At 49.9% G+C, this 12902-nt stretch overlaps 1 protein-coding gene across 1 annotated transcript; it reads left to right on the top strand.

The window, feature by feature from the left end:
• The first annotated feature begins 1195 nt into the window (after positions 1-1195).
• CCDC198 (coiled-coil domain containing 198) lies at positions 1196-12355 on the top strand. Its single transcript, XM_054199696.1, has 6 exons — positions 1196-1521; positions 4533-4609; positions 8506-8592; positions 9252-9350; positions 9776-9941; positions 12047-12355. Exons 1-6 carry the CDS (start codon positions 1305-1307, stop codon positions 12289-12291), a joined length of 891 nt encoding a protein of 296 aa, XP_054055671.1. The 5' UTR covers positions 1196-1304; the 3' UTR covers positions 12292-12355.
• The last annotated feature ends 547 nt before the right edge of the window (positions 12356-12902 follow it).

Raw genomic sequence — 12902 nt, 5'->3', positions numbered from 1 at the left:
AAACCAAAAACCAACAACAGGCTAAGCTACTCTGCTCCCTCATGCCCTGCATGACCTGTCGTAAAGCAAAGTCACAAGAGATGTTGGTGCTTTGTGGCTGAAAACATGAACCAGTTGGGTTGTTCCAGGGATGAATAGTTTTTTCTGGGAGGTGCGACCCCTTGTCGGTGGCATTTTGCAGCTCGAAACCTCCCCATTTCCACCAAGAAGGAGTTGAGAGCGTTATCCATGGATCTACTGGCCACGAGTGCTGGACGCTTGGCTCTGCCGTGACCCTCATTTCCCCGTGCAACCCTCCTTACAGCACTCCTCTCCCAAGGAAAAAGCCGACAGAGGACTCCAAACCTATGCAGGATCACTCCAGCAATCCCAGTGGGATGAGCTGCTGCTAAATGAACCCCGGCTCTGGTGCCGTTTTAGGGTCTCCCTCACACTCTTGGTGTTTGCTGGTTTCCACGTGTTTCGCAGCGGAGACCGCGGGTGCTCCGACCCCATCTTGCAACCCTATTCCTGCCACAAAACCTGCCCTGCAGTACTAATCTTGCTGCATAAATAATCCTCCCTACATATTTTCCAAACACTCCACCTTGGAAATGAATGGCTCCCTACAGCTCCGAGGAAACTGTGCCCTCTGAACAGCCCCATACACCTTGGAAGGGGATGGAGAAGTGCAGATCCTTCCCTTATGCACCAATCCTGCTGCGTTTGGCCCAAATCCTTCAGCAATTCCAAAACTGCAGAATTTCACCCACTTTGGCCAACATTTTCAGGTGGGTTTGAGCTAAAGCTGCATTTTTTCCAGCAGTGCCACCAGCCGGCAGGAGCAAGGGTGGAGGACACTCTCTGGCCGGCCCTGGTCCCCAGGCTGCTTCTCCCACACTTTAACCCTTCTGGTGCTCTGAGAATTGAATTTCCTCCCAAAACCTGAAGATTTAGCAAAAGAACTGCTTGTAAAAATTCCTCCAGCTCAGCCAACGGCTAGCTGAGGTGGTGTCACCTGTTTGAATATCACTTGTAGGTAAAAAATAAAGCTTCCCAGGGCTTGGCGCTGGCTTCCCGAGCTACTTTCCACTTCTCTGTCAGCAGCAGCCACCTCTCGTCCCTGAGGGGGAATGGACGGGGATAGGTCAATGTTTAACCGAGCCAGGAAGGACATGTGGGCACGTCCGTGGGAGCCAGCCCTGGCCTTGGCAGGGACCTCCCTGGGCCCCGCAGTCGCTCACGAAGATCCCTCCATATTCACAGAGGACTGTGTACGAGGGTTTTTTTTTTTCCTTCTCCTTTCAAAGCTATTGCTCAGCAAAATGGGCCTGAGCTCTTCCAAGGCTCACCCCAAAGTGACCAAGGTGGCACCCATGCGTGCCAGGGAGGACCTGCCTGCCCTCGCCACCCCGTACCGGCTCCCTGGCATGCTGGGACAGCCCACCCTGCACCCACCAGCTGCGGCGGAGTGGGGAAAACCCACCTTCCACCAGCAACTTCCACCTCTCCGGGAGACCTGGTACGGGAGAGCCTCTGCAGGTAAGGGGGGGGGGGTCATCACCGAATTGTGGCCAAGCGCAGGGCACAGAACCAGGGGGCATCAGCTGGGGCTGGGGGTCTGCTCACCTCAGTGCGGGGTGGGTGTAGGTGCCATTCTGTATCAGTAGCTTTTTGCCAGTTCCAGGACATTTTAGCTCTGGAAAAACTCATTTTTCCCCTCACGATGGGTTTTGGAAAAGCAGCTCAGTCACCAGAGCCCAGCTGCCAGGCTCCTTACTCCAACCACTCGTCCCCCTGGGAACATCCCCACTCCCCTACATTGACCTGGCACACCGTGACACCAGCCTGTGCCTGAGCAAGCCCTTCTACAGCCGCCCCGTAACTCCGGGTCCTGCTCACCTTATGCCATTGGGCATATTGATGTCATTAGCTTAATTAGAATTAGATTTCTGGGTAATGCGCTCAGCAGGTAAAACTCAGCATTAAAATAAATTATAGCCATGTCTCACACAGGGCTAATTTCATAAGACAAGAGGCAGAGGAAGGCAAATATTGTAGCTGTGCGTGTTTTCCTACAAGCGGCACGCAGCCCCTCCCAGCAGGGTTTAGACCCCATCCATACCCAAACCCTTCCCGGAGGCATGGAAGGAGGATTGTGCCCATCTGAAAGTGGATGCAGAGCTCTGTGCAACGGGCTGGGTGGTGACAAACGGTTGCCCAGGGCCACCCGAGGTGAGTGCAGGGAGAAACCCCCACCAACCCCAACACGGTTTGAGAAAGGGAAACGCAGAGGAAGGAGGATCTGCAGCCCCGGCACCCTCCTCACGTCTTTTCCACTTCCAAAAGCGAATTCCTGACACACACCAAGCAGCATTAAGCACAGCTGCTTCACCAGGGTCTGGATATTTCCTTCAGGATCACCCACCAAGAGGCATTAGGAGAAGGTGAAAGCAAATAAACCCACGATAGCATTGATGTTCCTGGAGACAGAGGCCCTGGGGTGAATACAGAGCAGGTCTGGCTGTTCAACAAGGGGTTTCAAGTACTTCATGACAGCAAGAACAACCAAATATTCCTGTTCTGGAAAACTATCATCACTGGGTATTTAACAAGCACTTGTAAAACACGTGTACTTTTATAAAAAAACCCAAAACTTTAAAGCCCCCTCAATAAATGTCATTTTCTATTACTTTTCGTTTTCAGAAATAAAAAGAGTATGCTCAAGAGTACTTGAGCGATGTATTAGCTTGAACGTCTGTCTAAATAAGCAAAGACTCCAAGAGAATAGGTTTTATTTGGTTTGTCAGGGTTCATCTTGGCTTGTGTGAAATCCCGCTTCCTCCAGCGGGGAGAATCTGCTGCTACTAAAGTAAAAGGGTAAAAAAAAAAATAATAATAAAAGTCATGAGAATGACTCCAGCTTGAGCCTGGTGCTCCCTCGGTGGTGGCTGTGTGGTGGGACAATGGTCCCACCCCACCAGGGACCGTCCCTGCTCTGGAACTGAGCAGGTTTGGGGACAGCGAGCACTTGGCTCCTAGTTCTGTATCTCTAGGGGATAAGGGCAAACCTTCTACAACACATGTGCATGGCTAGAGAGAGAATAATTTAAATATATTAAAAAAAAAAAAAATAACCTCATAAGGGAGAAATAACTTCCCCAAAGCCATACGCCTTGCCAGAACAAGCTCCTCCCAAGGCCAAGCCCCAGTTCCTTGCCTGTGCTGGGTCCCACATTTCCAGCACCGTGAGTCACCTCCTTACATTTTACTTCGCCTTCAGAAATTCTTTATGCACTAGTTTGTCCTGCAGATTGAGGAGGCAATAACTTAATATAAACCACCCCCCTTTTGCTGTTACAAGCTGCTGTTTCAGCTCATGCTCTCTGGCAGCTGGAGCCTGTCTCTGGAGGAGCTGCCTGCGCTGGAAATTTTCACTTCAGGCATCCATTCCTGCATGTGCTCAGCGGTTAATCATTGCCGGTGCTCAGCAGAGCCCAGCAATCATTTATCCGATGGAGTCACCATTTCCTCCCATATCCCAACACCCTCCATCACCTTCTCTCTCTCTTCTCCCAGAGCCCCGCCTCGGCAATCTTCCATGGGGCTCATTTAAAGGGACCACTGAAGTCCCCCATAAGGTTTATTATTATAATAATTATTTTATTTTTTCTTTTTAATATAGCTATTAAATTTGGCATCAATGATAATGTAATTCCTGCCCTTTATCCTCAACTCACCTCCCTTGTGGCCACCGCAGGGCTCCCACCACATGGGAGCAGGAGTTGCTCAGCAACACCTCATTCGACTCCACACAGAAGATGGCATTTGAACACCTCATGGAAGTTTTTTGGGAGAATAGGTGGGATAGAGAAACTCTTTTGTAAAATAAGTGCTTACTGCACATGCGAGTATTTATTTGTGCAAGAAAAAAAAAAAAAGGCAGCGGTGTCCACCCAAGAGCACCAGCACAGAATGGCCCCGAGCCCAGATCACGTTCAGGCCTCAGTGAAATCACTGCTTTAATAACTAACAGGCAATCGCTGGTGTGTAGAACATTATTTCGGGCTGATTTCCAAAGACCACGAGGGCCTGTGATCGTACCGCTTGACTGCCCATAACCCTCTGACTTCTGAAGCCACTGGCTGGCTGTAGCCCAGCTCTGCCAAGGTCAGTAAAAGCATCAGAGATATTTCTCAGTTCCACCAAAAAATAAGAATAATAAAGTCTCAGGGACTGAGCAGCAAGAAGAGGTCCAAGCTGCTGCTTGTTTCCCGTTTTAAAAGCTCAGGGTGGCCACAGGAGACACGGACGGTGGTTATTGTCACATATGAGATGTTGTAGACAGAAGTAGGAGAGGTACATGGCAGACAGCTGTTAGAAACCACAGGTACATCCTCACTTCATTACTGCAGCTAATAGAATATCTTATACCATGTGTTAGTGGGACATGCCAACCAAAAAAACAAGGGCAGAGAACCATTGCCGAGTGCAGACTAGCAGTTGATGATCACCCAAAAGTAACTTCACCCATTTCTTCTTTAATTTTTAAGGGCCCCTTTCTTTCAACACCGTGCCAGAAAAGGGAGAAACCAGCATCATTAAACAGCATCCACCTCGAAGACCTCAAGTAAGATGAGTTTGAAAAGCTCCCTATGAGTTGCTCTGATTGACCCATTGACAGGGGCTTTCTTGGGGACATGGGCACGTCTCACTGCACCACGGTGGGGGAAACAGATATCCTGCAGCAATGCGAGTAGGAGGTCCCATCTCTAGATGATCATCCCGAGATGAGGTTTATCACCACCCCAAGTTTGATACCTGGGGCAGAGCAGGTATGTTGGCGGCAGAGAGGTTGGTTTTGGTTCATTAGCACAAGGGAGATGACTTCATCTTCTAAGAAGAGCAAAAGAGGAGCCTCCTGCCTGACTCCATGGGTCGTGCCTCATTGGCAAGCCCTCATGTGCGATGGAGACATCCAATGAGGACACCTGTCTCAGTGCTGGCCATGATGACCCACTTCCCTTTGTGCTGTCTGGGTTCCTGCAACCAAATCGTGGTGCTCCCGTGGGGATAATGTGGCCAAGACAGAGCCCTTTGCAGAAGGGATCCAACTTGCATCACGTGTGGGCTGGTTTTGGCTCTTCGGGACAAATATCCCACCAAGGTTGGCATCGGGGCAGAGACACAGGTAAAGCAGACAGACGTGCTTTGCTACAGGGGCCGGTGAAAGTGCAGAGCAGTTATTTTAGTTGTCAATAATTGCTGTGCATGCCGTGCGCCTGTACGTACCTTCACCTTCTCCCCTAAATAGCGCTGTATAGACATGTGCACACACACATCTGTATATCTAGAGATATATATATAAAAGAATATCTTTCACAAACAAGCATAGAACACCCTTGTTCACTCCTCCACGACCTTCCTTTCCCCTTCCTGCACTTCCCAGATCCCTTCCCTCCAAGCCCTGAAGCCCATGACTCTGCCTGAGCTGGCAATCAGGTTTTTCCCCCAACACAAGAGTTATGACAACATAACTGAAGCGCCAAAAATAGATTTATATCCATACAATTTACTGCAAAGAAGGAAAGAAAACACTGCTAGTGTACCATACTGCATGAGGGCTAGAGTTGCTATTTCATTTAAAAAAAAAAAAAGATAAAGCGACAACAAGCCCTCCACATGCATTTTCTGTGCTGGTATTTTTATGCACTGATGCTTTTATACAATACAAAACCTGGGGGAGGCTCAGGCCATCACGTGCTCCCAGGGCTAAGCTGGAGCTGCATTACCGGGGCTGTACAATTCTTGCCGTGAATCCGGTTATTTAAAACCGAAGCCCAACCCCACAGAAGCCCACTGCGTGCTGTGCATTTCCCTTGCTTCCCCACACCCTCCCAAACCAGCCAGCAACACCTTCCAACTTCCCCTCTTTTACCTGCTTGCTGTTTAAGATGCAAAGCTGTCAGTGTTTGGCCGAGATGGAGTTCACCCTCCTTCCCTACGTGCCCCCAGATGGTCAGGGATGCTGGGGAACACCAGGCTCAGCCCTGCTCCAGATGCCCCGGAGCTGCAGCTCCCCTACTTTGCTCCTCAGATCTTTCTCCTTCTGAGCCCCGGGCTGAGGCTTTCAGCTGCATTTCTGCTCTGCTGCTTGGCCCAGGTCTGGGAGCTCCAAAACCAAGAGCAAACAGGGCTCAGAAAAATAAAGTCAGACAGGGAAAGAGGACAACTTGGGCAGACCCCTCCAACCACAGGTGCAGCAGGGTGTCCTGCTCAAGGAAGGCCTCAGCTGCTGGAAATACACACCCCTCCCCTGTGCTCTCATTTATGCAGGTCTTTTAATTAGCAATCAAGGGTCAATGTTGTACCTGCTGCTGAGACCCTTCTAAGAGAGTCCAGCTGCATGGGGCACATCAGCAGCCTAATTAGGTGGCTGGAGGGAGTCCTCAGGGGTTGGTAGCTGGGGGCAAACAGAGGCAGACACATTTCTTGGCTGTTTCACCCATGAAAGAGATGTATTTGCCCCAACTGGCCACATGCTTCTCTGTAGCACTCCTGCAGGTGCTGGGTCATCCCACCACTGGGTGCAGCTTGGACGAGCTACCACTGGTTATCTTCCTTCCCCTGTAATTAAAACCCTTGGGTGAACATCTCACCTCCCTGTGCTGCTCTGAGACCCCCCTGTTCCTCCCTGAGAGCATCTCCACTCTCCCAAAATTCGGTGACAAGCCCTCTGCACATGTCCCACAACTGCAAACCTGCTGAAGCAGGGCTGCTTTGTTCAGGCCTTCCTTGCTGTGATTAAGGTCTTTTAAATATAATAAAGAACAGAGGAGCCACCAGACGGGTCAGTTAAAACCCAGGCGGTGGCTCTGGCCAAGACTGGTGGCTTCAGAGAGCACAGGTGGCGACCAACAATAGAACAATGTGTCCCCGGCTTGGTGGGACAGTGAGGCAGCAGCACCTGGAATGAGCCCAGCTACGGCCGGTGAACTGTCACATGGAACTGCAGCTTCATTTAAAAATCTCCTGCCAGCGTATAATTTTTAGTCATTGATCTTATTTCCATTACAGCCGTATTTATGTATTATTAAACCACTGATAATAGTCGTTGCAGGACAGCACCGTTGATCCTACCCTGTGCTCCTGCCATTGCTGTGGAGGAGCGTAAACAGCACCAGCAAAAGCCCTTTTCCCCGCGGGAATATTTTCAAAGACAGTGGAGCAGGATGTTGTGGCCTTCTCAAGGACTTTTAGAGGATTTTGGTCAGGGAGTATTTCCAGAGGCAAATCCCTTGAGGGTCACAGAGATGAAAGAGTCGATTTTCCAGCCTGGGGCACAACTTCAGCCGAAAGCCTGAAACTTGGCTTCTCTGCTGGGCACAGCAAGATGAGCCCATAGATGCCAGAGTTTATCTGCCTTCAGCCACCCGGCGCTGGCTGCCTTGGTGGCATCTAGGAGTGATGCACAGCCCGGACTGCAGTTTGTGGTGTCACATGCTGCCATCTAGTGCCATTTTTTAAGCTTCCTATTCAGTTTTGTGGGCTTTTTTGGTGCTGCAAGACATGTGAACTTGGTGTTAGGGGCTGATGGAGGATGTCTCCTTTACATGATGCCGCTGACTTTTTTCCTCCTGTGTTACTGCATTGACCTAAAGGACGCTCCAAAATTACAGCCCAGGCTCGGACAGCAGTTCAGTGCAGACAGCCAGAGGCATGTCACCATTTAGAGGATACTCTCGTTCATACTCAAGATGTTAATGATGTCCCACCTAAAGTGTAAGTCAGGTCTTACTGGTGAAGTCCTTGATGATTCTCCCCTTCATTTTTATGGAAGCCGTACTGAGCTCCCATCCTAGAAAGGGACACTAGCGATATCAAGCTGTGAAATGACCCAGTAGTTTGGATGATTTTAGGAGGCAACTTAGCTCCTTAAGATAAAAAAACTATGCTCAGAGCAGTCTATAAAGCAAGTCTCTGCCCACTTCCATTAGCCACCAGGAAAGGCACTTTGTACCACGCACAGCTCTGCAGAGAAACATCTTACTTAGGCCAATGTAAAAGAAAGAGACTGGTTGGACTGAGGGAACCATGCTCTGGGTCTCAGATAACTGGGATCTACCCTTGGATGACCTGCTAGGAGACTTTATTAGGATACATCTCCAAGATTCAGCTTTGACATGAAGCTATCTGGGCTAGGGGTTGTCTTCACTCTGGTCTTGGCTGGAGCCTTGGGCACTGTGGAGGCTCAAAAAGAAATACCTACAGGGACGAAACCAGTTTCTAACTGGGGTTTTGCTGCTTTGGCTCCAATGTAGGAGATTCCCCCAGTTTTGTCCACTCCCAAAGGACCGTAAAAAATGTTAATCTCCCTGAGCATCTGCTAGAGATGCCAATCTCCTTCCTGCATCCCAAGCAGCTGTCCCAGAATTGGAGCTGGAAAAACGTCAGGGTAGTTTTGTATCAAGTTTTATGATGGTGTGGAATGAGGAATGCTGAATATTACAAATATCGGACTTGCAGAGGCTTGAACCTGCTGGCCCTCCACAAGCAATCACTCCTGCAGAGCCCTGGAGTCAGCAAGAGGTGGCTGCAAGCCCAAAAACGAAGGTAAGTGCCTGGGTTGAGCCTTGTGCATGGGTCCCTGCTAGCTGCAGGCTCCTTTCCCTCACGGTTTGGCCACCTCAAAGAGTCAAAGAGCAGAAGCTGTTTTACACCAGCTGCTCTCCCACCCCTGGCTAAGCCCAGGAACTAGGCGAAACACCGGGTGGAAGGATATTAAAGAAGAGGAAAGTTTTTGAATCTCCAGCATGACGGTTCCCTGGATGAGGCAGCCAGGCTGAGCCAGGACCTTAAATATCTTTGAGGCTAAAGGTTTGAGGACCACTTTTTTAAGTGGCTGAGCAACTTGAACACCCATCACCATCAACATCCCCTGCAGCCCCAAACATGCAAAAGTGGTTCCTCCCTTCGGATCATGAACTTATCTTGGGCAGCCGACTCAGAGCGGTATCACCTCGGGGCGCAGAAGCATGTATACATTGTTTTAATCAAGATTTTTTTCCATCATGCCCCAGAGCTGCAAGATAAACTGCAAGCACAGTGGAAATCTGTGATAAATTTCCGCAATTTGGCTACGCAGGGAGATGCTCGCTGCCTTTATCCGGGGAGCGCCCGAGGGGCTGGGCCTGGGTTTGCGAGCTGGTGGCTGTTTCCTTCTCTTTCAGAAAGCGCAGGTGTATTTATTTATGTTTTTAAACACTTCATAGGCTCTGGAGAAGAGGGGGCAAAGCCTGAGACACCTCCCTGGCAGGCGGCAGCACTTGCACAAGCTGCAGATGCTGGACTTGACCCGCAGGCGCCGAGAGGTAACACTGAGATGTATTTGGGGAGAGGTTGGGGCTTCCCCTCTTGGACGGGGGTCTGCCCATCCCCGATGTCTCTCCTGTGGACCAGGAACTTTAAAGCCTCTTGCTGGGAGGGTGAAAGGAAGCTTTCCTGGTGGTTTAGGTACAGGTGAGGTGGGGGAGCATCCTTGAGGTCCCCATGGTCAGTAATCCTGACTTTTCCAAAGCTTTGCCCTCATTTGGCCGTGGCTCATGAAGAAACTAAAATTCTCTGTCTGGGGCATGTTCCATCATGTACCCAGTTTGGCAAATACCATTTTCCTGGGTTAAACTGCTTGACTGCATAATTATTTTCAGCGCCAACCCCCTAACGATATGCTGCGTCGAGCTATTAGAACACGTTTGCTCCTCTGCTGCTTGTGTTGACAACTTGTTTGCAAACCCAGGCAGAGCTGAAGCGAAATCTCCACAGGGAGGCAAAAATTAATAAACAAAAAATCAAGGAATTCAGCCCAAAGAAAGTCCTTGACACACTCCAGAGAGGCGACAGCGCTGAAAGCCAAGACCTCGTCCCTGCTGAGCACAATCAGCGTTTTCATGGAGACAACTGTGGTAAGTAGAATAATTTTCCAAGGAGATGTAAAACTCACCAGCATCTTAAAGGCCATCCAAGAAGTTTCCCTATGGAAGCTGCTTCCACTCCTCCATCTCCTGCCATGACACGGTGCAAGTTCCGAGCCTGAGGGGGGAAAGCAGTGAGATGTGGTCGTAAGGCAAAGCATTGGGTCTCTGGCCTGCTTCTGTGATAGCATCCAAACAGACCTGAGTAGATGTGATTTAAGAGCCATGGAACAGCCATAGGGCACGAACCCAAAGTCCTTGTGTCCAAGCCCCTGCAGGAGCAGGTTCCCACTGGTAGAAGAGTCTCACCTTGTCCCACGTCCCTTGCATGGCAAACTGAGTGCGAGGATGGAGGGTGTCCCCAGGGCCCCATCCTCAGAGAAGCAGGGAGTCCATTGGGCAAATGCACCCCAGAAGGTGAGTGTATAGACCACGGCACAGGTCTATAAATGGTCTGGAAGCAACCTCTGAACCTCCTCCAACATGATGGCCAAAGGGATGAAGTAACAAAAAAAATGGAAAACAACTGCCTCAAGGTCAACCCTTACACCAGGTTTTGCCCCCTGCCCTCTGCCCCCGCACTGGACACCTCCTGCCCGAGCCTGGGGTGGGTTCAGGTGCACATGGATGAAGGGTTGAAGGAGGGAACCCATGTACATTTTGGGGTGTTGAACCTTGCAGTAAATCTTCTCTGGCAGAGCAGCCTTAGGCAGGTTGGGAAGCTGGAACCTGTCTCAACAGGAGAGGTGCTGCTGAACAGGTTGAAGGGTAACCGCAATACTCCCTGCTGGGGAGGCCCAGGAAAGAGATGGAGAACAGGCTGCTGGAGCAACAGCTGCCAGAGATCTGCTCCCTGCTTCAGCCTTGCATGATCCACCACGGTGTTGCATTCACATGCATGGTGTAGCCTATGGACTCCTGCCCATCCTTAAATGACCGTGGGGTAAACACTGCAATCACTGAGGTTACTCACTTTTTAGGTTGCGTTTCATATGGAAACCACTTCCCACTGCCCACAGCCAGGCAATCTCCACTGCAGATTTGCAGCCCTCTGGGTGATGTGCAATTAAGGTGAGATGTTCCTGGTTAGACGATTTCCAGCCACGGCTCTGCGTTAACTTTCAAAGTCTGATGTGAAAAAGCATCAGGTGAAATTCATTTAACGGTGGCGACAGATCTCGGCCTCTCTTGGGCATGTCATCCTGCTGCAGCCCACGCCGTAGCACGGAGGGAGCGTGGCACGGTCTGTGTGACAGTGATGCCACCAAACACCGAGCAGGGGCTTTTCATTTTAAAAGACGTGTAGATGTGGCACTTAGGGACACAGTTTTGTCGTGGACTTGGCAGTGTTAGGTTTGCAGTTGGACTTGGTGATCTTAAAGGTCTTTTCCAACCTAAACAGTTCTATGATTCTATTCTGTGGTTCCCCCGCATGCCTCGAGGGTGGGCGAGCAGCAGGAATGGATGCAGCATAAATCTGGAGGGCTGACCAGTGGTGCTTTGGATTTGGCCATGATGTTGATCTAAGGTTCAGGGCACTGGCTGATGCAGGCTGGAGGAGCAGCTGAGAGGTTTGGAGGTGCCAGGGCACACAAGGTGACGTTACTGTCCCCAGCGAAGTGGAAATGGAAGTGAATCTCAGCCACCACTTTGTACTGACATCCCCGATGCAAGCGGTCTGTTCTGCTTTGCTTGCACATGACAACCTTCAGCACAGGCTGGAAATGTACCACCAAGGGTAAAAATGCTTAAATCGGTGAAAAACTTGTCTGCCAGTGAACTTTCATCAGGAGAAAGGGGAACAAACTGGGCTGCTCCTATTCCCTTGTGGTTCTTTGCCTCATCTCTCTTCTGCTCAGGGATAAAACCATACTGCCTCTTGCAAGACTCTAATTTCACCAAATATACTCCTGAATATATTATACCTGGCCCTGCCCAGCCCCAAGCACGGGGTCTGGTCTTGCAGGGATCTCTCAGGAGCTTCTTTACATGCCTCCAGCCATCCGTAGCTATTTCCAGCTAAACCCTGTTGGACTGGACATGCAGCTCCACAAAATTATGATTTTTTTTTTTTTTTTCTCTTTTCTCTCCTCAAGGAAACACGTGGGGTGGAGGACTCTCCAGGCAGCACGATGGGGCTGAACTCTCTCCAGGCAGGAGCAGGAAGGTGGACCTGTGGTTCTGCAGGGAGCCGCGGATGAGGGATCTGTTCTGGGACACCTCCAGCACAGGCTCCGAGGAGTGGGAAAGGGAGGAGAAGACTTACCGCAAACCTACGCTTGTGAGAACCAAGACGGAGAGAGTTTCACTCTTTGATGACTTCTTTGATAAGGATTTCTAGTTGCATGGCTTGGGGTGAGAGGGACGTGCTGAAGAAACAAGGCACAGCTCTGGTGGGGCTGAACACCCCCTCCCCCCGATGGATGGGGTGAGGCTGGAGACACCATGTTCACAGTAAGTGGCATTTCTGGGAGTACGGGCTGGTGGAAAGGACACCTGGAAGTGAGGAGATCACTGATGCGGAGTGAATAATGACTGCCTGGGTTATGTGGCTGAATCAAAATATCTGGGAAAAAAAATGGCTTGGACGAAGCAACAATGAAGTGGGGATAGAGGGAGGAGGAGAAGGCTGGCAAAAAAGCCAAGCAGAAGCTGGAAAATATTCTGAGTTAACCCCAAATATTAAGTTTCAACTGAAATGAAATGTTTATCTTGCTTTTGGGTTACTCAATCTTTCTGTTTAGCTTGTTTTTAACTTTATCTCCTTTCCTAAACCATAAAACCCTAGTTCAAACTGCAAGGTAAAATGACTCATTTAGGAATTCTTTAAAATAAATAATCTGTCATTTCTAAAATCCCTTTTTGACCTTTTTTTGGAATTCCCTCTCCTTCCCTGTCCTGAACACGGTAATACATATACTTTCTTCAGTACTAACCCCCAATTTTACGGAT

Source organism: Rissa tridactyla, chromosome 4, assembly GCF_028500815.1.
Source record: "Rissa tridactyla isolate bRisTri1 chromosome 4, bRisTri1.patW.cur.20221130, whole genome shotgun sequence".
Lineage (NCBI taxonomy): Eukaryota > Metazoa > Chordata > Aves > Charadriiformes > Laridae > Rissa > Rissa tridactyla.
Note: the sequence above shows the minus strand (reverse complement) of the source record. Positions and strands in the feature narration are given on the sequence as shown.